The 27,088-nt window shown below is 42.0% G+C and overlaps 1 protein-coding gene across 1 annotated transcript in view; it reads right to left on the reverse strand.

Moving 5' to 3' along the window:
• igsf21a (immunoglobin superfamily, member 21a) overlaps window positions 1-27,088 on the reverse strand; it is a 281,998-nt gene that overhangs the window by 147,906 nt on the left and 107,004 nt on the right. Inside the window, exon 2 of the mRNA XM_080424116.1 lies at window positions 9,120-9,232. Within this exon, the coding sequence (XP_080280242.1) occupies window positions 9,120-9,232 (113 nt within the window). The remainder of the gene's footprint in view (window positions 1-9,119; window positions 9,233-27,088) is intronic.

Genomic DNA, 27,088 nt, shown 5'->3' on the forward strand with positions numbered 1-27,088 from the left:
AAAACTAGAAAAAGTGCTCCTCGGAGCACAGGTCTCCGCCAGGTCAGGAAGGTTATTGTGGGCCAGTAATGTTCGGAATTGGCCAATCAGGATGGAATATGAAAAATCGGACAGAACAATCTTGATCACTTGACTATAGAGATAATGGGTACCGATGTGCATGATGTTTGGACAAAATTTGTAGGAGTAATATAAAAAAGAAAGTGTTGCAAAAATCGGCTTCCAATAGGGCAATGTTAACACATTGGGTGCCAGCATTTTATAATGACAGAATACGTTCGGTGCCGAAATCTCACCGTTGAGCTGCGCAGCGCTGTTTAAACTGTAGACTCCACGACGTGCATTCCATGTGAAAAAAAGCATGCCTCCATTTTGCCCGATGGTCCTGGCTAACGCCTGGAACGATAACATCTCTCACACGAGTAACAATGGCGGAGCGATCGTGCATACAAAATGAGTCGTTTTCCCCAGCGTAAAACGTTTCGGAGTTATAGGGGTTTTAGAGAAGGAAATAGAACGGAAGTGGATGGGAGCCATGTTTTTTGACACGGTGATCCATCTGTCCTTTCCTTCTCAGAATCACCACGGGTGATTCCAGAGCTGCTCCAGCCCCTCCCGTGTGGAAAAAAACAAAAAAAACGAAAAGACTGAAAACACGGTTCAGACCGTGTTCGGCACCAAAGCGCTACTCTGTGAAAACACGGTTCAGACCGTGTTTGGCACCCGATGTGTTAAAAGGGTGGCAGTTGTTCTTCAACGTAGTGCGAATGTGCGTGCGAAGTGTCACCGCAATCGGACGCTGCGTTCATGATTTGTGGCACTTTGTTCAAAACGGGACACTCCTGCAAACTTTAAATGTCAAATGTTAGCCAATCCATCCTGATTAATATGAAAAATTAAACAGATCCATCTTGATTACATGACTATAGAGATCCTGTGTACCAATTTAGGTGAAATTTTGATAAAATCTGAAGGCTTAATATAAAAAAATCTGTTTTACATAAGTCGGCCTCCTGGTGGCGCTATGAAAGGCAAATGTGAAAAATGCAGGGCAGATGATTTTCCTTGGCCTCTAGGGAGTGTGCGTGCAAAGTTTCACGCAGATCGGTGCAGTTATAGTTAAAAACACAAATCAGCCTTTTATAGCGCCACCATGAGGCTGATTTGAAAGATTTTAAGTGGCATTTCTTCCTCGGCCTAGTGGGAATGTGTGTGTGAAATCTCACATTCATGATTTGAGGCATTTTGTTCAAAACGGACGAATCCTGCAAACTTTGGAAGCCAACCGTAGCCAATCAGGATGGAATATGGAAAATCGGACAGGTCCGTGTTGATCACATGACTATAGCGATACTGTGTACTGATTTGCATGATGTTTGGATAAAATCTGTAGGAGTACTGTCAAAAAATGTTTTGCAAAAAGCGGCCTCCTGGTGGTGCTATAACAGGCCCATGTGAACATTTTGGGGCAGAGGTTCTGCTCTGGCATCCAGGGAGTGTGTGTGCACAGTTTCGCTGCGATCAAGCCAACGGTGCCGGAGATTAGCTGTACACAGAACGACAGAATGACACATGGACACACAGACACACGGTCAAACACACGGACGGACGGACAGGGGGTAAAACATACTCTCACCATGCCTTTCGGCCTGGCGGAGACAAATATAAATATAATATAATTAAAACTAGAAAAAGTGCTCCTCGGAGCACAGGTCTCCACCAGGTCAGGTACGTTATTGTGGCCTCCTGGTGGTGCTATAATAGGCCAATGTGAAAAGGGTGGCATTTCTTCCTCGGCCTAGTGGGAATGTGCGTGTGAAATTTCACGGAAATCGCAAGCTGTGTTCATGATTTGAGGCATTTTGTTCAAAACGGACCAATCCTGCAAACTTTGGAAGCCAACCTTAGGATGGAATATGGGAAATTGGACAGATCCGGGTTAATCACATGACTATAGAGATACTGTGTACCAATTTGCATGACGGTTGGATAAAATCTGTAGGAGTAATATGAAAAAATGGGTTTTGCACAAATCGGCCTCCTGGTGGTGCTATAACAGGGCCATGTGAAAAATGTGGGGCAGAGGTTCTGAATTGGCATCCAGGGAGTGTGTGTGCAAAGTTTCGCAGCGACCGGGCCAACGGTGCCGGAGATTAGCTGTCCGCAGACGGACAGGACACACGGACGGAGGGACGGACGGACGGACGGACGGACGGCAAAACATACTCTCTCGCCATGCCTTTCGGCCTGGCGGAGACAATAAATACTAATAATGTGTGAGATCAATAAAGCCCCATACAATTAATCGATTTGAAAAATCTAATGTGGTATTACTTTAGAAGTTGCAAATGTTCAAGACATGAGTTTGAGATGGTACTAGTACTATATTGAGAGTGTCATAGAGAGGGCCAGAGGTATGCTGACTAAATTTAAATCCTGTCACAGATAGTCATTGTTGATGGAATGTCTATGTGACTATATTGCAATCTATGTCATGAACCTTCAGACTTGATGATACAATTTTGCTATGCTATAAACTGCAAGAATCAAAACAGCAAAGTGATGTAATATACCGTATCTATTATATTTTTAAGACTATAATAATTTGATATTTTGTGGTGCTTACGTGTGCTTGGCAACCTGCCAAGCCAAATTATTTTCATGTTCAAACATTTGCGAATGAAGTGATTCTCATTCCTGCGTAAAAATATAAAGAGGTTTCATTGTGTAGCTCTTGATTTATCAAGTGAAGATCAAACAATGAAAATAATGGTGCCAAACTAATACTAATACTTGAATTGATTAACATGACAAAACCGTGCCAATGTTGCTATGGAAATCAAAGATGACAATGGGTAACAACAAATTAAATACAAATGAGCTCCTGGAGAGATGTTCCATATAATAACTTCCTGAAATAACTAATTAATTAGACACAGACTATGCCTTTGATAGATACCTGGGGATCAATGGGAAAGACAAACAATGAGGAGGACACATTTATTCACCCTTAGCTATATGGGAACAAACAAACCTGCCACTGTAGCAGTCACTGCCATTAACACGCACGCACACCCCCCCCCCCCCCCCCCCCCACCCCCCCACACACACACACACACACACACACACACACACACACACACACACACACACACACACACACTGAAGTCTCTAATCATCATTCCATGTATAACAGGTGGCTTATTTGGCCTGGTGACATCCTCAAAAGCGAAGGTTGTGGTGCAGTGATCCATACCACCTTATCTCCCCTTCCACCTTTGGGGTGTTTAATTCAGCTTTGGGCAGCAGAGGAGTAGAGATGACGGATGCTTTTGTCACTCTCTTAACCCAATATACTTCCTGGTACGTCAAATAGTGAAAATAGCTGATCTTCAACCTCACAATGTGTCACTACACATTGTGTTGTGATCTTGTAGATCTGGGATTTTCATTGCCTTCCATATCAATACACACATTTTGAATTAGATTAGTCAGTCTTCATGTAATTACACCCAATCTATAGAGCTGCAGTCAGTACTGGACAGTTCTTGAATATTATGCAGAACTAAAATATCAACAAAAAAAACACACTGAAACAAAACTCATCTAGTTGGCACCATTAATTCTTTGTAACTCACGACAGCACCCTGTAACGTTTATATTTTTTTATCCCTCTCGGGAAGGGGTCAAAAGTATAGCTGTAGTTCTGTTTATTTCAAGTGAATGGGCACTGCAATAGCTATATCTGGACAATACAGGCCAGTAGGGGATTCCCTGTGGAGACAGGCTTAAGCAGATGGGGCCATGTGAACAAAGCATAATTCTGCATACTATTAAACAGGGGGAGCACTGTTTCCCCCCTACCCCTTGTTTAGAAATTACTGTTAATGTGGCACTTGAGATTGCTCAATCGCAGGGTCTTCTGTCCATGAAATTAGATTTGGTTGAGGACACAAAACTGAAGCAGACAATGACCACATCAGGAACCTAATAGGCCCCCAATGCAATCCAGGAAAAATGTAATTTCTATTCAACAAATGCTAAATTGTGTGTAAATAGGATGTCAAACAATTACTTGGACTGTTGATCGTGAGATTTACTATCACTGCCATGCATGTTGCTCTTGTGGGCCTACTTGAAATAAAAATGTATCTCTTATCAAAGAAAAAATATTTAATATCATATATCATATGCCAAAAAAAAAAAAAAGGATTTCACATTCTTATGGAATTAATAAATGTATCCTTATTTTAATTGACAAAGAAATCAGTACTAATGCTGATAATGAAAATGACCACACACAAAAAAGGCACCTATATATATATACCTCATTCAACCTATATCTACTGTACACACACAGGGAATATTTCACAATTACACTTGAGGATTTAAGCAGCGGGAAGTTAGACACACAAAAAACCCACAGGAGTGTGCTGTGTGTACACAATCAGAGAGCTCTCTGCGCTACCCGCCGATTCCAGTTGCCCAGGCAACCCTGCCTTGGAGTTTTTAAAACTCGGATTTAGAATATGACGACTCCTACACAATAAAATCCTTAGCTTTAATTCAACTCTGACTCTGATGAGCAAATGTAATCAAATGGACCCTTTGGGTCCACATGTATACCTTATGGGTCCATTTGGTATACATTTGTATACACGTTCAGGTTCAGAGTTAAATTAACACAGGTCCAATTGGTTACATTTGTATAAATGAACACTCCTGATTTTACTATGTCTGTCTCTCCATTGTCCAGAAACAGGAATTCCAGCTGGGTCAAATAGCCAGTGACCCATCGGCACCATAGCGTTTGGGGATATCATTTAAGCAGGAAAAAGCCAGCAGTCTGACATATTGCACTGGAGGGTACTGCACTCCAGTATTTCTTGGCACACTGTGCCCCGAAGAAGAGTCATTTGCATAGCTGGGATCCTGTGCTTTGACACTGTCAAGAGCTTTAATGGGATTTGTCAAAACGTGGGCCACAAGTAAAGCCAAAAAAAAAAAAGAAACACACCACCAGAGGCATTGTGAGAGCCGCTGGTGTTAGAATAGCATGCCGTGCAAAAGGAAGTGTGCGTGGGCACCGTCTAGCACTATAACACCAGCTTATGATTGCTTTCAAGACATAACTTATGACAGCACATTTGGAATCGGGTCAGTGTTTTCAGAGCACTGCCTCTTTCACATTTCGAAAATAAGAACGTCATGTTTTCCTCAAAGCAACTCGGGCAGCTGGCCCGTGTCCAGTAACACAGCTGGTGAACTCTTAAGGACGCGCCGCGTACGGCGCTTCTGTTCTGTTCAGATAATGGCAATGTGTTCAGAGGGAGCCATTGTGCATACAGAATTGAAGTTGAAGGCCTCCACTAAGGGATGTTTCCTGAAAAAGACGTACTGTAGAATCATAGAGTATAAGTTAGTCATTGATATGAGCAATAAAGAAAGTTCACGCGAACAGGAGAGGGCTGAATTGTGTTTCGTGCATGTGTGTGTGTGTGTGTGTGTGTGTGTGTGTGTGTGTGTGTGTGTGTGTGTGTGTGTGTGTGTGTGTGTGTGTGTGTGTGTCTGTGTGTCTGTGTGTGTGATTGTGGGGGGGGGTTGAAATGTGATGCAGAATGGCACTCAACAGGCGAGCTTGCAGCAACACTGTCAGCAACAGCCCAGTATATTCCCCACTGGGAGAGGTCCTTTGGTATATCTTCATTAGAATGACTGAATCAGAATGAACACAGTATGAGGTAAGCTGCCACGTGTCTCACTGAAGAGCGGGCTCCAAGAACAACACTCTCCCCACACACACCACCACCACCAATCCTGACGTGCCTCTCCTCTACAGGCAGCACAATGGGACCCCTCTTATCAACTGGTATATAAGTACTGTTTGGTATGCTAGTAAAGCATAAAAGACTGCATAAAAGGTATTAGATGTCGGTAGTGCACAGTACACAACAACAGCAATCACGTGGCCCCCTCAGTGCAAAGTCAATACACTCTAGTGGCCATTGTTCCGTTAACTCCTGAAGTGCCCAGTGGCAGTAGCCTCGCGTGGCCAGACAATATCACACGACACACTGCGTGGATATTAGTCTGGTCCCTATTTTTCCAAGGGGCGGTTACAAAAAGATCCAAACGGACTCTATTGGTTAGACCTAAAACCAATCAGAGCAGTGCTTCCTGCTACAGTACGTCACACACAAGCGTCAGTGCTGAAATAGTAAACAACGAAAGCTAGCTCCACTCGTATTTAGTATTTAATTAAACTATTCTTAACACATCTTTCTTTCCAACAAAAGCTTTAAAGGGCAATTGTTTGTTCGTCTTTTAGAAAATAAATATTTTCTAACGCGTTTACTACCGATGCCGATACTGAAAATGAGTCTCCTGCATTGTACGTCATTGCTCCAAATAAGGTGATAAGCCCGCCCACATTTGGATACTGGGCCCTGATTGGTCCCTCACGACTTCGGAGGGAGAGAAATGAAATCTCTATTGAGGGGGGCCAGACCTAATCTGCCGAGGGCTAAAGTGCGATGCAATTTTGCAATGGCAGATTCGTCTGGAACCAGGCTACAGTGGCAGGACTAAAGGATATGTCTGTCTGTCTGTCTGTCTGTCTGTCTGTCTGTCTGTCTGTCTGTCTGTCTGTCTGTCTGTCTGTCTGTCTGTCTGTCTGTCTGTCTGTCTGTCTGTCTCACTTAATTGTGGGTATTCTTAAGTGAACTGAAATTATTTTCAGATATGACCATGTGATCATGATTTTGAGAGGGAATTGAAAATGCTAAACACTTTCATTAAAACAAAGAAGAAGAAACCCAGGGGGGACCGCCTATCAAGCCTATTACGTTTATCTCTCTCTATACTGGATAGTAGGGTGAAGAGAACTCTGGGCTGCACTAGCTGTAAGAAAAGGTTCCATGAAAAGAAACAATCTTGATTAAGTGGAGCCTAAAGCCTGTGGATGTAGTGGTTTTCAGAATGCAGTGGAGTCTGTGCATTGTAAAAATCCTCAAACAGAGTCTGTCAAGATAACAGCAACAACCTTGTAATGAATGAGCCCTTGCTGAGATCTCTCAGCTCATTCAAGCTCGTCTGACTCATTGGCCAGGGTACGATTAGATATGAGCATTCCCCAGGTAGGTATCAACCCCCAGTTCCAATTCAACAGGAAGTAAAATGAGAAGTATGCAGCATTTAGTCAAGTAAAAAGCTGAGATTAAAGAAAATGTGGCAGCCAAGTGCAGGTAATTGATTTATAATTTATTAGTGCTTGTGTGCTGGGCTGTGGGCCACAAGATACAGATTCCTGCTACCACCCAATTCTCTTTCCTCACTACTAGCAAACTTCTAATATGGGCATGCAGCCTTGATCCTGCATGGGTCATTTTTCAAAATCTACAGCTATCAATAGATATTGCCAAAGCTTGAGACAAAAAATGGCATAAACAAAATAAGTTTCCAATTCCTGCCTGATTCAATGAAATTGTCACAGTGCTCAAAGTGATCTATGGTGCTCTATGTGTAAAGTGCTATAAATCTCTTTTGGTCCTATCTTGAAAGGTCAGCATTTGCTAAGATGAGCTCTGAGACACGGTTTTATTCGAAAAGGATAAAAGTGCGAAGGGAAGAGAAGCCATTCTAAAGACAGAGTTCCTGCCTAAGCAATAAAGTGTTTGCTTGCTCATCAGTGGACATTGTCCCAGCACAGCAGAGTAGTGGAAGCCAAGGTGAATGTTATTATTGTTTATCTATTCTGAAACCCACATCAATAAGTATCAAAAGCCAATTATTCAGTAATAATATAATTGTGTATTAGAGTGCATGGAAGAGATTACAGTTGCCACATTAATTTAACTATTTGTCTTGCATGCTCTTTGGGCAGAGATTAGACATATTGGATCAGATACTGTTGCACATGATTGTATTATGGTGCAGAACAGAGAGTAATGTTTCCAGACAGCAGTGTGTGCCCTACTACTGAATATGAACAGTATGTTGAGATGTGTGTTAATCCATTGTCCTGCCCTGCCCCATGTTTCTATTGTCCCTGTATCATGTCTGCCAGTATACAGTATGTCACTGTGCAGTGAGTGATTTCTTATAGCCCATAGCAAAATGCATTGTTGAGTGTGTATTGCCAGGCATTGTCAGGCGAGGACTTGGTACTTACTGTATACTGCCTCCGTATGAACTCAAGGTTGAAGACAAAAAAGGGGGATCTTTCTACAAGCTACTTAACCCATTCAATCCGGGAACGCATCTCAGGTCATTTTTGATTTCTTTGGCTATTCAAAAATAGCAGATATCAGACAGCAGTAAAATATTTTGTTCCAGGGACCCCCAGAAGCAAAGATATGAGTTACAAATGTTCGCTTTAAAATATATATATTCAACGATTTGGACACATTTTCACGATTTTCCCAAAATAGCAGATCTACAAGTTCATAGCGCGGCACTCGGTGTCACGCTATGAGCTTGTATATCTGCTATTTTTGAATAGCCAAAGTATAAAATAATGGTTTAAGTGGTTACACAGATGCGTTCCCGGCTTTAAAGGGTTAATTATCCAGCAGCATTTGTGCAGTGTAATACACCCACTGGGACTGTAATAACCAAAGAGTGGCCAGCTGTGAACTATTAAGACGTGATGGCAATGACCAGCCAATTGAGAAATCGGCTTCCCGAGCGACAGCCAGTGCAGCTTCCCCTACAGCTGTCCAACACGATGGCTTGTTTTCTAATGATGTGAATCTGACACAGTACGCCTGCTCTCCCATCGAAACAGTAAAACACATAATATGACTATTGCCATTGACCTCTGTTATAGTACAGTTAAAGCATGAATTGAAATGAATGCCACAATTTTATTGACAGCATAACGTTGCAAAACCATTACTTTTCAGGCGATGGATCCAATGTAGTTAAATATTTATAAAACCCACAGACACACAAACAATTCCAGATCTACAAGGTCTCAACGCATCACATCGCAACACATTGTGAGCTGTAGTATGACGAAGTAAGGCATTCATTTAGTTGAAATATGGAGAAGATCTATACAAGGTTTCTGCCCGACAACAACGATAACAGCAATGGTTGTATAAAAGAGGCAAACTCACCCTGTACCAAACAATCTCTCGAAGCCGTCCATCAGTTTTAAAGTTACACTTGAGGGTAACGGTCTCTCCCACAACCACAGGAGGCAGAGGGTCAATGGTTACTGTCAAATATCCTGAAAAAGACAAAGCGAGGAGTTTTATTAACAATGTGCCCCCATTCTTCAATTTCAACATTTTTGGTGTCAGTTTTATCCAAACTTTTGGTCAGTTTTATCCCATCTTAACTCTTTGACTGCCAGAGTATTTTCATAAAGTACTCCCCCAGTGCCAGCAATTTTCGTGTTTTTTTATTTTTTTATTTTGAATTTTTCTCATGAAAATAATTTAAGGACACATAATATAAAGACCCAGCACAAATCCGCCAGCAGAGAGCAGCACATGACAGCGTGATCATGTCGTTGGGTCTCTCTCACCCTTCTTCATAGATTAGACAAGGAAAAACATGAAAACGGATGTGACGTCACCCAGATTGTTTTGATCAGCGAAAATTACGTTGTGATGCACGACGGCGATGACTGATCGTCACCCAGACCATAGATTATAGAAGAGAAGCTGTCCGTTTGTCCGTTATACCGTGTGAAAACCCGTTTATTTACCTATTTTGGACGAAAATGACTGGGAAAAAAAATCAAAAACCGGAAACGGAATCCAGGCCATGAAACCGGATGCAGATGTCCGTGAAGTAAGTGGAACTTGAGAATAACATTGAATATTAAGCAGCATAGCGCAATCAGAGATTAAACAATGAACGCGCGTCCAGCGCGTCGAGCGCGTCGACGGCCAACTGGACAAAGTAGCACTTGACGCGTTATCGCGTCGTCCGCAGTCAAAGAGTTAATGACACGGGGAAGATACCAGTGGCTGACACTGCCCGACAGGATTAAAGCTTAGACAAATTTCTTATCCTCCTATAATTTGAGAAACCTCTGTCTGTTTGTAGTGCGTGGTGTAGTGCGTGGTGAGACCAAAACTGTTCTGCCCGGTTCTCCTCAGTGGCTGGAGCAATAATTGATCTGAATTTGCACACAGCCATTCACCATTACCATGTGCACGGAATAGCGAAGCCCGTTTTTCGATTTCACCAAATGTCAGCTGTTTATTAGCGTTTTTGTGTTCGCTGGCTCCGGGGTTGCCAGATCATGTGCTCATATCCCCCCACGGGTATGGACTAGTTTTTCTTAATTTAACTGTTTTGGGGATTCAGGCCAGGAGTTTTCCAGTGAGATTTCTTCTTTGACCTAGACAACACATTTCATTGTAAATATCACATTTCGTAACAAATAAACATTTCCCTGTACATAATGCATGAAGAAGTTGTTGTTGTTGTTGTTGTTGTTGTTGTTGTTATTATAATTGCCAGATGGGTCTGTGTAAAGAGACAGGAAACCAAGGGCAGAGAAAGAGGAGAGACCCCAAGATGGGTCAGATTCCCACCAGGGACCTCGTGCTCACTATGAGCATATGGTCTGTGCAATTACTGAGCCACCAGGCAACGCCTTAAATTGCATTCAAGCTTTACCTTTAACCACTAATTTGATCTGAAGCTTGTTTGGCCTTGAATAAACCTCCCCAGTCGATACACTTTGTAGAAACAGCTTAGGAATTTGAATGGCATTGAGAATGGGACTATTCCACTGAGGAATCGTCTGAAGAAATACCTATCAAGTTATTTGATACAAAACATATGGTGGAGAATGTCTATCAGTAGGCCTATTTGTAAACACGGACAAGTGTGTCTTAGGATTAGTATCCAGAACAAGACTCAAGTCTGCAAAGCCATGCCAATACCTATAGCCTAGCTATTTCACAGATAATTGACTTTGTCGCCTATTAGAATGTCTGTCTGAATATTTGCACTCATAATATTTGATCAGTTCCAAGAAAGAAAACAAAATGTGAAGAATTCATTTGTGTTCAGTCATCTCATCCTTTTTCACTGAGGCAGAGTTCTATGTGTTACATTTTTTACCAAGCCGAATCGTGATCGCCATGTCCTCATAGCAACCTGAATATGATGCAGCCTGTCACAAACGGATCCCAACCGCAAGAACAGTATAGGAACCAGGAACTGGCCTGCGTATTCATTTACATTTGCATTCAAGATCAGAATGACATGATGCCACTGTAGTGCAATGCGAGCCATTGGATTGCAAACAGACAGACAACCTGCTAAGGAAGTTCAAAAATGAGTAATATGTTCTCTTCTTCTGGTTTTAGTTAAAAGTCTAGCAGCACTGTTCTGTACAATTTGGAGCTTTGCATGTTTCTTGTTTGAATTTAAGTTTTGTCAGAGTTCAACAGAAGGAAATGTTTTTGACATACAATTTTAATACTATATCAGCTAGACAGTTAACCAAATAGGGCAAGTTTGTGGGTTGTTGGGCTTCACCGCAAGATATAATCGAAGATATTGTGACTATGTAAAATGTTGCAGAGGGAAGCATATAGAACTAGAAAAAGTGCTCCTCGGAGCACAGGTCTCCGCCAGGTCAGGTACGTTATTGTGGCCTCCTGGTGGCGCTATAACAGGCCAATGTGAAAAGGGTGGCATTTCTTCCTTGGCCTAGTGGGAATGTGCGTGTGAAATGTCAAGGAAATTGCAAGCTACGTGCATAATTTGAGGCATTTTGTTCAAAACGGACCAATCCTGCAAACTTTGGAAGCCAACCTTAGCCAATCAGGTTGGAATCTGGGAAATCGGACAGATCTGTGTTGATCACATGACTATAGAGATACTGTGTACCAATTTGCCTGACGTTTGGATAAAATCTGTAGGAGTAATGTCAAAAAATGGGTTTTGCACAAATCGGCCTCCTGGTGCCGCTATAACAGGCCCATGTTAAAAATGTTGGTTCTGAATTGGCATCCAGGGAGTGTGTGTGCACAACCACCCTAAAGACTAATCATTGGGTATATTCCGGCACTATACCTGCACCCAGTGATCTTGGTACATAGAAATTGATCTATTGAAGATTCTGACTTTCAAATGTACATATTTTTTGTTTTGATTGTATTGCTGTATTGTTGTATTATGCTTTGGCAATGTAAACGTATGTTTTCTCATGCCAATAAAGCCCTTTGAATTGAATTGAATGCACAGTTTCGCAGCGACCGGGCCAACGGTGCCGGAGATTAGCTGCTAACGGACGGACAGGACACACACACACACACACACACACACACACACACACACACACACACACACACACACACACACACACACACACACACACACACACACACACACACACACACACACACACACACACACACACACACACACACACACACACACACACACACACACACACACACACACACACACACGGGGTAAAACATACTCTCTCGCCATCCCTTTCGGCCTGGCGGAGACAATAAGGAAAAAAGGATTGTACCTAAAATATTACCTTGAGGCATTCCACAGGTTAAAAAGGGAGGAAGGGGAGATATCACTGATTAATACAGAGAACCTACAATTTGTTAAATAGTATGTAAATGACTGTAACCCAGCCCCAGGCATACAGTAGGTACCGGAGGGGGGGGGGGGGACAGAATGGTCAGACTGTCCCCGCACTATGTAGTGATTGACCTGGCGATCTCGGCCGACCACTGGTCTAGCCGTTCCCATTGTGTTGGCAATGGCAATCGTTGTGTATTCTGCTGGAGCTCGCCTCTCACACCTCAATGACCGTTCTGTTTAGCTACTGGCTAAGTGCAGTTGCGATCAACTAAGTGCCAGACAAGCTAACACAAAAATTTGATCGTTGATCTTTCTATGCTGGCTGTAATGTTTGAAAGGAGCAGATGCCCTCGGGGCTCTCTCTGGCTGTGAAGTGCTGCGATGACTAGACTGACCTGTGATCAGATTACAGCAGGGCAATATACGGGGGAAGTTGAGCTGCTCCTGCTTAAGTTCAGTGACTTGGAGAGAGGAGAGCGCATAGTGCATCAAACTATTACTATTATGGAAACAAAGTGCACGTGTGCGATCATGGATTCCATTTTAATAATATTATTGTCTCTTATTGTAGGCTGCTATAGCTGCTAGATTTAATTATGTAGGCTATAAAATAATAGGTTGGGTCTGCATGCAATATCTAGAAACAAATCGAATCTCGGAACGAACCTCACAGGTCCGGGTCGCCCGGGTCCGTCTTAAAACAAGAATTAATTGGATAACATATCCAATGTGAGAGTGGGTGTGTTCAGTGTTGTAGTGCTACTTTTAGAAGCGGGGGAGCGTACATGCATGCGCAGTGCGCGAAACACGCGGACACACACACTATAAAAACATGCTGATGTAATGTGGAAACATTGTGACAGCGCACCTTGACCAATATGAAAACATTACATTTCATATGTTATAACATCAATACATATGAATGACAAAAGGTGTACATGTGAGCCTATATGCATGGCAATAAGTGCATGGCAAAGGGTGTATTTTTGCCTAGCAAAAACCTTTGTGTTGGATGTGAATAGTTTGTAGTAGTTACAACTACAACTTATAATTTATCTGACGCTCCAGTCTAATTGCCCACTCTACAATCATCAGCAGTACTCTAGATGAACGTTGGATTGTTTTTCTAGTGATTGATAAGGTTACAATACAGCAGGATATTATTGCATGTCTTCCATACACAGTGTGACGCCCTCCCACTCTGTCTACCAGTGCTAGTCTGTTGAATGCCTGGTAGGTGGAGCTGGGAGGCCATCAGCTCTGATCTGGAGCACCTGAGCCTATTGCTCTGAGGGCTTTAAAAGCAGTCCTCTTTCTGTCAGATTCTCTCTTCTCCTCTCTCCCCAGTTTGTTTGTTAACATACCTTGGTTTACACCTTACAACATTCACACTGCACATATACACTCGCACCCATACACTGCCTTCACACTGATGCTCATTCATATTTACTGACGTGTTATGTTTGTTGTATAGTTAGTTTATCTTTAAATAAAGACCTTTTATACACTTTTAACTGTGCCTGTGTCTCCCTTTTGTTGCAACCTTGAGTCAGGTCGTAACAACAGCCATATGAACACTCATTGGCCGCGTTTCCCAAAGAGATGCTGAGTAGGGACTTACGGGCGGCCCTTACGAAGGGTCTACGTGCCGTTTCCCAAACACCGCACGTAAGAGCCTCTCTCCACACAGGCTGCGCAGTACCTTAGCAGGCACGTACTGTAAGAGCCGGGTTGTCCTAAAGCAATTTCAGGTTGTGCGTAGTAGCCTACGCCAGCTGCGTAAGAGCCTCCTACACAGCTGGGACCCGGCCAAACCTACGCTCTACCCTCATTAGTAGCAGCTGGTTGTGCGTTACGTGCTATCTAACTTTCTTCGGGAAACACCACCGTCGTAGGTTCTCAAAGAGCACGGCGTTACGTGTCTACCTAACTAGCCTCGGGAAACCGCACGTAACAAATTAATTTAGAAAGGCCGAAAGGCTTTTCGTAGCCTACGTAGTGCTGTCCTACACAGCAGCATTATAGAATGCTTTATAATGTGTTATGATCATTGTTATAAAGCATTATGAATATTTATGAGTTCTTATAACTATAATTATACACAACTAGACCATACCCGGTGAAGGGCGCAGGCGAAAGTAGTTGCAAACTTGGGGTTATTGCACGTCCTGTCGCGCGGTTTCCCCCCCCCCATCTCCCCTGGTCACCCCTCCCCACGGGCAACCCCCCCCGGAACCCCCCGGGTCCCGTGGCACACACACACACACACACACACACACACACACACACACACACACACACACACACACACACACACACACACACACACACACACACACACACACACACACACACACACACACACACACACACACAGATCCGTAAGAATTCAGTCAGAGAGTGGGCGGGGTCTATGGTGTGGAAGCAGGCTAGCTCATATGGGCTAGCTCACTGGCAGAGCGTGACAGACGTTGGTGTTGCCATGTTGGCCTATTGTAAGCGGTTTAGGGGCTATATTGGTGGTTTTTGGCGTTGGTTGTGAAAGTGCAGGTGGGTGTGGGGATGCGTTGTGAGCTTGTAGATCGGCTGTTTTCCAAGAGGCAAGGTATATGTGTGAAGGCGCTTCGTTTGGCCTTCTTTTCATAGACCTTGTTGCTTGTAGGGCTCGTTTCGTTTGGCTTTGTTTTCATAGACCTTGCTGCTTGTTTCTCGCGCGAAACCTGGCAACGTTATCTCCCATTGTTTGACACATGAGATTTTATTAAATTGAAAAACGGGCTTCGCAGTTAAGTTCAGATGGTAATGGTCAATGGCTGTGTGCAAAATCAGAGCAATTGCTCCAGCCACTGAGGAGAACCGGGCAGCTTCACCATGAGACGACTACAGACGTGACTACAGAGGTTAGTCAAATTATAGGAGGATGTTATAAGCATATTATAATACATTATGAGTATGTTTATAATGCATTATAGCCATGGTATGCATAGATAGCAAGTGTTACGGTGTTGGGTAACACTTTCTATGCATCCCATGTCTGGGTAAATAAATGCTGATTAGGCTTTTCAATTGTAAAAGCAGTAGCAGAACTGTGGTGTATGTGCAGTTTCTATCGTGAATACTAATTAAGTGGGGAATAACAAGGGTTATCACGTTAATAAAGGTAGGAGGCTATGTCTATTGTTCACATTTGTATCAAAGTACAATAACTGATTAGAGGGAGGAGACCATATCTACAACAGAATGGCCTGCATACAGCATTGAAGTGGACATCTTGCCCCCACCACCTCCTCCTCCAGCATTATAGGCTCGACAGCACTGCTACTGGCCTATACACCAAATACGCATTTGTCCCAACTATATTCCCTCATATAATATGACTGAATAGTTGATCAACTATATAGGCATGTGACTGACATACAGAACGCACTGGGAAGTGTGTCTGATGTTTTACCACATCCTCCTCAAAATAGAACAATTTGATTTCCCCTTCAAAGGCGATTACAATATTTGTATTCATACACAGTATTTCTGTCCTATTTTGGTGTAATGTCTTGAATTGAACTAGACCAGTGGTTTTCAAACTGTCTGTGTCCAAAGCACACCAAAGTCAAAATCTCAAGGCATACCTGCATTTATATCGACACAAAAATAGTCTCTATAACACGTGTTATCACTAGTATCACTCTGTAAATGTTTATTTTTATTTACTTGCCCAAACTAGGGATGCCAGGTTGAAACATTTATTTGTTTAGATGGGGTTGGGAAATGTGGTCTACTGCATATATGTATTTATTTGATTGGTCCAAAATATTGTCTATTCATGAAAGCACCTGCTGACCAGCTGTCAGCATTGGTCAACAATATGTTTATAGGTGGGAATATGTGACCATTCCTCTCTATTACAAAAATAGACTAATTGGACCCAGAAATGTTGTTTTTCTATTTACTTGACCACCGGAGAGACGGGTGACAGCCGGAATGTAGACGGCATACCGGGAGCAGTATGGGTTAGCGCCCCAGGCTGTGTCTTCCGTGAGGAAGAAGCCCAACAAACCTACGGTGAGGCCTTTAGGAGGGCCATTCCAGCGAACCGCAAGTGGAGCTAATACCATTAGACGGCCCAATCTAGTGGTATCGGCCCAAGGAACCATCACGCCAGAGGAAATGTTTGGATCGGGCGGTGCAGCGGATCTGGTGCAGCGGATTTGGTACAGCGCTCAGGTCATGGACCTGGTGAGACGAAGGAGGAGCCCGGCCAGGAGGCCACCGACAGAGCCTAGTCCCTCCACGTGCCAGAGCCTCCCTGTGTTCAGACAGAGTAGTTCCGGAGAAGCGGACTGAGTGGCCTGGTCTTTCCCTATAGGACTGACCGTGGGTAGCTACCTGGGATGTAAGTTGGGGCTTGATCAACCCCGGTTGGGTCACCTGGGCGAGGGTGTATGTTGCGAGACCCGAAACACCCTATAACCCCAGGCTACAACACTGATGATACATCCCAGGTGCATCCATGTGATGTATTCTTTATTGTATTATTGAAATGTAATCTATAGGCCTATTGTATGAAAATAAACTTTGTTGCTAAGAGTTGAGTGTTGAACAAACGCACAATGTCATAAATGAGTGTCCTAGTCGTCTAATGAGTGTCCGCACTGAGGCGCCTGGACATTACCCGATGTTTGCTTTCTAAGCTCGATGTAGCCTTTGATTGCCTTTCAATAAAACCATATATGATAGACATACTGTATGTATCACTTACAATGTAAGTAACATGTAACATGTTACTGATTATAGGGAATGTTATATTATTGTAATCCGTTGTTAATTACAGAGTTTTCAAGAAGATTTTGGCATACGCCACCAATGTTTTCTTAGCTGTGATTTGTTCTTGGGTAAGAACAGAATCTACACACACTCAAGAGCACTCTTAGACACATTTGAGTGCTGATATGTTTGCTCAAAATTACTTTTTCTTCTGTTTTCTTCAATTCTACAATTGTATAGTACTAGAGGTCCGGGCGCCCTACGGGCGCCATGCCCCCTAGCCGCACACAGGGCTCTAGTGAGGGCTTGCTTATTTTGGGGTAACAAAATCGTGGGATACAAAAAAAAGAAAAGTTAAAAAAAGAAAGAAAAAAAAGATATATATATATCTTTTTTTTTAAACATGGGGGACCCACTGGGGGTCCGCGGACCCCCTGGGAGTCTTGGGACCCCCACGAAACATTGCGGACCCCTTGGGACCCCCGCGAAACATCGCAAACCCCTTTCAAAGAGCCGTTGTAAAGACTGGCTCATTTATGGCTCATGTGTACATTATATATATTTAAAAAATATATTTAAATATGTATGTATTCATATGTCATAATAGTATGTATATTTATATTGTAGATATAATGTATATGTTAAATATGTCTTATGTAGAGTAATGCATTATATAACATTATGATATAATAATCTATTATTATATGTAATAATATATAATAATATAATATATAACATCATTAATACAATATTTATGATATATCAGTGACGGACATATCAGTGTGAGTGTGGTGGGAATACGGACTTTGCCGCGGTGAATTAAAATCATTATTATCAACATTAAAAATATATAATAATGATAATATGCGAGGACACTACGGTATCCTGTCAAATCTCCTCTGTTGCTATCTTCTTGCGGATGGATGTTCACAGCATCAACATGGCCTGATCGTACACCAACATCAATCAATCCCTAAGCAAGCTTGATAAATCCTAGCCCAGACAGATTTATCTATTATCTGTTGTGATACTAAAATCTGGACATAGGCAATGCAATTTCCTATACACAATTTCTATAAACAGCAAGCTGCATGAATATAAGCACACCAATCAGCTTAAAACAGGTAGGATGTTGATGGATAGATATATGACTGTAGACGGCTTCTTATTCAAAGAGATACAGTAGGAGTCTTGTCTTATTAAAGTGCTTGCAGCCTTGCACACTGCACTATTTTGGCCATACAATCATTACATGCTACACTTCGCAATGAGGAAAAAAAAGGTAAAATCATGGTTGTCCACCTCATCAGACTGTGTGAGTTGTGTGTGAATCTACTTGTCACATTGTGCTGCAAAACTATGACTTATGTCTAACGACATATGCGGAGAAAGTTTTACCTTGAGAATACAAAACAAGAAAACGAAATTCTCCAAAGGAAAATTATAATAACCCCAATTTTCATGAAATCATCTCCACATAGATTAACAGATTTAACAGATGAAAGTGGTAAAAAATATATATAATTATATAAAAAAAATATATATATATATCTGGTAAAAGTAGTAATTTCTGTTAACACCAGAAATGTACTTCCCTGCATTTTGTATTGATTGATTATTGATTGAATACTGTATTAACAGGTTTGTTAACAGTACAGGTAGTACAGTCAATGGTAATGCTAAAAAGGATAACATGAAAAGCCCCAGGGGCTTTTTCCATTTTGGTCCATAAAAAATGAGGAAGGCTTCACAAATTTGCGTTTTGCATGTTTTTACATGTAATATAACAGTCTTACGATAACAATCATCATAGCACCAGCCATACTGCATGACGAACATGTATAGCCCAAAGTTTTGGACACTGCCAGAAGTCTGTCGTAGCCTACACGAGTCACGATGTGTATTGTGTCATAGACGGACATCTTTGAACCTGTCAAACTGCATGCATGATCATACTTATGACACATTATTTTGACACGTTTATGCTATGATGTGGAAATTTCAACTGAGGTGACTAAGGTCACCTTTAGACAGAACTTACTGCCTGGTGGAGCCCAAATTAACCAGCTTCTTTTAAATAAACTTGAGAATGTGAATGTATGGAAAGGATTGTCACAACTGGAGTTCAATCAGACTAAACCAGCGATTCTCAAACTATGGGTCGCGACCCAAAGTGGGGTCGCGGGAAGGTGCCGTTGGGGTCGCGCTGTGGCAACCAAAAATATGTCATTTCTTTTTTAAATCAAGAAACTGTAAAAAAAAAAAAAAAAGTAAAGGTAAAAAAGGTGAGGTCGTCGCCACCAAACACACACACACACACACACACACACACACACACACACACACACACACACACACACACACACACACACACACACACACACACACACACACACACACACACACACACACACACACACACACACACACACACACACACACACAGCTCCGCCTCCAACAGCGACTCAGAACAAGCCACGACAAGACAACAGCTGAGGCACACAAACTGATTTAGCTCTGTTCGTAAACGATTTTACTTACCGTAGGAATTATGTTCAATATGAGCGGGTGGCTTAAAGGAGTCATTTTGGCTGTTTTTGTTAGTACGAGAGGCTGAGCGAGAGATCTAAATTTAGATCACAATGTAACGTTATCTTGTGGGGACGCCGGGGAGATCATTCTCACAGACAGACAACCCCACCAGTTAACGCGATGGAGAAAAACTATAAAAAGATCAAATCGAGAGGTGGATCAAGAAACTCTAAATGCTCCAGTTTACATTACAAATGTGTGCTCATTGAACCACCTCCATAGCGTTTCAGTTCCCGGGGCATGGGGGGGAGGGGGGACTAAACCTGTCCTTAAATAGGACAGCCTTTTAAACCTTCAGTGGGGTATGTTTGGTTCATGTTGTATGAAATTCATTAATTGGGCTCAGTGTGTTGAATTATGAAACTGCAAAAAGTCTGGTCTTTTAAACTGTCTGTTTTTGACTTAATTGAAAATAAGTGCTGTAAAGATTCTATTTTCCATTAGTAAGGTCGACAGAATCCCATTTTAGATTAGGACTTTAAAATTCTGCACCACACTACTGCATGAATGAACAGAACTACGAGATTTTGACAAGACTCAGGACAACTTGAAAGGTAAATGGCGAAGATATTTGAATACATTTATTTATTTTGTATAAACACTAGTATCTCTCAAAGCCAGGAACCAGAGAACCAAGACCATAATGTCATCCGTTATATGCACGGTAACGCTAGCACATCAGGGAATATGACAGAACAATAACACTGGATACTGTCCTGTCATTCACTCCCCACACTCTAAAAGAAAAGTTTTCTCACAGTAAAGTGAACTGTCTCTGGACATAATGGTGGAGAAATAGACACACTTCAATGCTGAAATTTCAGCGGCACTCCCTATAGCAATGGGTCTCTGCATTGGCAGACACTGATCAATGCGAGTACCTCTCGTGTCAGTGCACCTACAGTATGCTTATTGGGGGACCTTAATTCTGTCAGAAGACTGAAGAGATCTTCTCTCTAGAGTAAATTTCAGTGGATAAACCTTGCCGGAGGTTGCATGTCATTAATAGAGCTGATGCTCTTAGAGAAAATCCCAGCCACTTAGTACGAACCCACATGAGGAGCAGCCCAGGCTCATGAATGTCTCCCCGCAAGTTCTCCAGAAGGGTGGTTGCAATATTTCCATGTTCCAGGGAAATCAACATTCCATCGCTGAAATGTCAGCTGGCTCAGTGGGATATGTTGGCACTCACCAAGCTAAAAGGTGAGCTGAGCCTCTGCTAAATGACATAAGTAGTATAGGTTTAATTTAAGGGGCTACACTAACACTCATCTATATGTGGAAAATGAGCCACAAAAAGATGTACAGACAACATACACTAATGAAAACACTAACATTGCTAATTTGCTATTCAAATAATCAAAACACGGATGCATCTCACTTGCTGTAATGTGCCTTGTATAGATTAAAATGCCCTAAATACATGCCTGGAGAAGCTACAGTATATACTGTATTATCTACATTAATCAGAATTATATTTTCTTATAGTTAATATAATCATGGTTCATTATCCAGTCAATTATAAAGCAAGCCTAGTATACTGTAAGCTACTGTAAGAAGCTAGTTTTCTGGGGTGGTTGTTGATAGTAATTGTAATGTAATTTAAATTCATTGGCAATTTAGCACGGAGGAAAATGTAGCATAACCAATGACAGGGACGTGCTGCTGAGCATGTGGGGAGGGATGAGGGATTTTCAAAAGAGTAATTTACATGGGTTATGCACTCATGCCAGGCAAGTTCACATTTCATATAATTCCTATGAAAAACCACTGCAGTGGCAAGCAGCACTTTCTATCACACATATAATTCCAACGCAATTCAATATCCAACAAATGCCGTCCAAACAAGTTAATAAATGTACATGTTCCGTATGCTTCTGTTGCCGATTATCGAAAGTATTCCAACTATTTCTTGTGCTGCTTGACGTTTCTTAAAGCCCAGGCTAACACACACAAATGCTTCTCTGTCAAACAAAGTGGTAGGAAATACTTTCATCTAACCAAGAGATGATCCCGGACAAATATGTGGAGAAAATGTATTAATAAATAATAAGAAATAAAGACAGTACAACCTACGGTTCAAGAGTAATACGCGAAAACGTGAATCTGCCTGTTATAGTGCCACCATGAGGCCGATTTAAAAAATGTGCTCGGCCTACTGGGAGTGTACGCAAAGTTTTATGCTGATCGGCCCAGCGAGGCTGGAGAATAGCTTATAGTAGCTATTGATGTGTATATATATATATATATATATATATATATATATATATATATATATATATATATATATATATATATATATATATATATATATATATACACACACACACACACACAACTTGGCTGTGAGCACAATATAAATGTGTCTGGTCGGCATCACATGAAGGATCGATATTATGCTGTGCTAGCATTAAAACACAATGTAAGCCTCCCTGTTGAATTTAAGCCCAGCTAAACCAGGAGTGTTCATGGTTCCAGATATACCGTGTCGGGGCTCAGTGGATGTATCCATCCCAACACTACAGACACATTTCTATACTCAAGAAAGCACAAAATGTTATCCATTAATAAAAAATCACACCCAGTGTGAAGTGGGCGGTGTGGTCACAGTGGTCATCACAGTGATGGAAGTTCACTTAAAGAAAAGTAATATTGTGGACCAACACCCCTAACTTAAAAAAAAACCATAAATGTGTTTTTTTTAAGTGCATAGTCCTATTTATAGTGCTATGCACATGTGTCATGTTTCACTAGCCAATCACAGTCCTGAATAGACTGTGATTGGCCAATCACGGTGCAGGGTTAGGGGGGTACACTGGTGGCCAATCACAGCGCAGGGTTGGGGGGGTGCAAAATCCAAACCTCACATATAGGGGCGGTTTCACCGCCCAAAAAAACAGTGAGACATCTTTCCTTAAATGCTATAAAAAATTACATGAAGTACTGTGCATATGTGTATATCGTTTAGTGTTGGGAATGATGTATATACTATACTGTATATCCAGCAACAAGATGTGTCTGGAAGCTAGAGCATTCCAGGTTTAGCTGAGCTTAAACAAGGAGGCTTCCATTCTGTTTTAATGCTAGCACAGCACAATATTGATCTTTCATATGATATAGGGCAGGCCTAAGTCTTGCATTGGAAGGATGCCGACCGGACACATTTATATTGTGCTCACAACTATGTTTCCCACACCCTTCATCGGCATGAATCAGAAGTTCTGCGTGACTGATATTACACTGCAGATATACCGGCACATATTCCAGGAGACGGTCACTGATAATTTTCAAACTAAAATGATGACATGCTTTTACTTGGAGATAATTCATTCCTGAGGTGACCAATGACAAAAAAGTAAAATAGGGAATTATATGGATCACGGGATCCACATAGAAACGGCGTGGCTCCAATGTGGATGCGGGACTTGGCTCCAATGTGGATCTCAGACTTCATGTGACCAGACTGTGACATCAGTCATCTATAACATCTAGTCTATGACTTATCTATGTACCGAATTTGGGCATGGTGTTCAAACAGCTGTGCGATAACAGCCCTAGCTGTTGACTTCCATTATAAAATTGGAGATAAATCCTATATATATATAAAAATTGGCTAATGGGTGGCCGGCCGGCGCACCACTGCAAGAATCTTGAAAGCAACTACACTTCAGAAACAAGCCCAAACAAAAGCAACCAGCAACTATGATTATTTACAAGCGACTTAACAGGAAAACAAGCCCAAAGTCGCCCGACAGTTTGTGCTGAACTAAATGCCAACTTTTGCCAACAGTCTGTTGCAGTCTGTTGTAGTCTGAAGCATAGACATATAAAGGTAGACGCCTCCTCTGGCTCTGAAGCGTCTGTATGGTGGGCGCGCTTCCGCTTCCTTGGGGGCAGCTGGAAATGTCCGCGTGCGTCACAGAAGGGGCGTTCAGTAGGCCAATCAGAGGCAGGTGGGGGCGGGACAACTAGATTCTGACAAGTCCTGGAAAAGACGTGCTGTGATTGGCCAGTGCCCGTTCCCCCCATTTCCGGGGGGAACGGGCACTGGCCAATCACAGCGCGTATGGCGGCCACCATACGAAACAGGTCGCTCCAACGAACTGCAGAGGCCAATGAGGTATCTAGGTTTCTATATCTATGGTCTGAAGTAGTCTGTTTGGTGGAGAGTCACCTTTAGACGGCCAAAAAGGGCTGTGATACGGGCTGTGATTGCTTTTGCTATGTTCTGTGTTCTGTGTTCCTATTGGCTGGGCTTTAAACAGCCATAACTCCAGTTCCCAGTATGCTAAAGGCTTCAAAATTGGTAGATGGTCTTACGGACGGGCTGTAATTGCTGAAACCCCACCCCATCTGCTTTCCAATTGGCTGGGGTTTGAACAGCCATAACTCTAGTTCCCAACATGCTACAGGCTCCAAACTTGGTGGGTGGTCCCACCGACTTCCAATTTTATAAAAATTGACAACTTCCTCTATTTGTCAGATTGCCTTGAAACTTCACCCAAACACTCTCTGAGGGGTGTGGAGTTTAATGGTGCAACCCGGAAGTGCCCCTACCTGTGCCCCTACCTCCCAAACTGGCTGTACAGGTATGACAGTGGACCTGGGTGCTGCAAGTGCATCACTGCTCGGCAGAAGTGTTATAGCAGTGTTTAACACTTTAAATGGCCATACTTCAGTGACCATTGTTTGTTAGGTACTCTGCCATGATGTTTTACTTTTTAAGTATACACCTTATGTATACTGTATTTTTGATATTGTTATTTTGTTTCTTATGATTATCCTTTGAGCTGCAAGTTGTGGAAGTGAAAATAATTTCACCCCTTATTTTACACCTTTAAATTGTGATGTGACAATACACTTGAAGTTGAAGTTGGCATTCTGTTTCACTGAGGATTCAAGACGTTCAAGAGTGTTTTATTTGTTGCCATTTATCAGTCTAATTTATGAGTAATTTATTGTCCGTGTATGTGTCTTGGCAATGAAAGGCGTTGCAGAATGAAGCAGGATACTTGGTGGTATCATGGTAAGAAGAACACATAAGTCCAAGTGGAGAGGCTGCAGAGTGCATGGCAGTTAATTGGCTCATATTAAGTAGCTGAAGAGGCAGACAAGGCCTCCGGCTTGTCTTAATCCATCAGAGGTGCTGTTGGAACAACATCTAATGAGGGCTGCAAACTATGCTTTCTCCCATTAATAACAGCAATTTGCCAAGATGGCAATGAGAAAACAAAACACAAGCCAATGATGGACCGCCCCAAAATATCCCTGCTATTGTGCTGTATGATTTATAGCCTTGGTCAACCTTTGCTTCGATGTCAGTGCAACAGACTCCATGAGAAAAATGGATGGCTGAGTTTCTATGCTCTCCTGCTCCTCTTTTCTGCTCTTAGAAGTGTAAACAAACACAGCTGATGTATAAGGTTTGAGACACATTTAAGCGTTATCATCCTCTGTGAGTTAAGGGCTGTGTGGAAGAAGATATCTCACGAGAACAGAAAATAAATGTGGTGTTTTGTGGAATCTTCTACTGTGAACAAAAGACAGGAGGAGATACAAATGTTCTAATGTAGTCAACAGATGTTCTTTCATGTTTGTCATCTTCGGTACATAAAAAGTTTGATTTTTGCATGTAATTTTGTACTTGGAACTTTGTGACTTGCGTGAAAGTTTGGTGCTCTGTCTGCCTTTGTCTTGCCATGGAATTTTAAAGCAATCGTTCAGGTAGTCACCACATGTAATACATGCATGGTTGATTTGGACATGGGAACTTAACAGAAGAGTAACAGCGATGTGCAGTTCAGGGGAGAATAGGCTCTATGGAAAAGGAATTGTCGACACATTAACAATTAGCATTACGTTTTTACCGCATTACACTCTCTATTTAGCATCTATGCATTTAATGTGGGTCCCCAATGAAAACATTTACATTCCAGTGCCTAAGGCAAAGAGGGGTACAGACTATGTAAATATGCAATGTATCTTATTTAAACAATTTTCTGCCAAATGAAATGCTAAGTGAGTAATATAGGGGCAATTAAACCTTTTGGGACACCATGAAGGATCCTTTGCCTGGCTTCTCAAACATCCTGATGGCCTGCTGCTGCTGTAAATTCAATATATGTTCACCAAGTGGATATTTTTCTTTTCACAGAAAAATGAACAGCTTCTTTGGACTTATAGCATATAGACTCCAGACCTTTAATGAGGATTTCCTTTGAAAGAATGCAGCAGAATTATCTTGAGCTTTTATAAGCACAGAAACTTTCTGGGCACTCTGGGACCTTGATATCATAATTATGAACAATTAAAACACGTACAGTAGCACATTAGGGCCCGATCCACTGCCAGCAGCCAATAAAAACTAGTTTAAAACATGGTAATTGTACATGATTATTGCACCCCCTATAGTGATTCTCTCGCTAGCCTGACTAGTGACTAATGGCTTCTGTTTGTCAGTATACTACAGAATAAATATATTTGGGAGCCTCTCTTTCTTTGGGAGAGTATACAAATTGAGTGTGTCTATTATTTCCCCATATTACATATGCATTATACTTACAAATGCACATAATTTCCAAAGCTAAATTAATGCAGTCAATGGCATTGCTGTGACTTTCTTCTCATACTGTAGTTCTTGGTCAAAGTCAACATGTTTTCTGACAGTCTTCCACAAAACAGCTTACAATGTTCATATTAGAGTTGTCATTTGTAAATAAAAACAGGAATCAAGCCGTCGAGTTTGCCATGTAGATTATCCTGGTAACTGGAGATTTCGCGAAATGGCTTAACAACCACGTACCTTTGTGCGTACCTTTCAAGCTCCTTGAACGCCTCATCCTGGCACACCTAACCCCAATGATCGACCCCCAGCTGCCCAAAGAACAGGCTGGCTTTCGATGCTATTCAACATCTACATCCACGACCTACCCGCAACAACATCAAGGAAGTACAACTACGCAAGCGACCTGGCAATTTTGCTCAGCATGTCATCCTGGGAAGCAGTAGAAGAGGGCCTCTCTGAGGACATGAACATTCTGTCTTCATACCTGAAGAACTAACTGGTGCCTCAAGCTCAGTGTTGAGAAGACCGTATCAACAATGTCCCACCTCTACAACAAGGAAGCAACCTGCGAAATTAACATCATGGTTGACG

This window comes from Gymnoscopelus braueri (assembly GCF_963280865.1).
Source record: "Gymnoscopelus braueri genome assembly, chromosome: 3".
In the NCBI taxonomy this organism is placed as follows: domain Eukaryota; kingdom Metazoa; phylum Chordata; class Actinopteri; order Myctophiformes; family Myctophidae; genus Gymnoscopelus; species Gymnoscopelus braueri.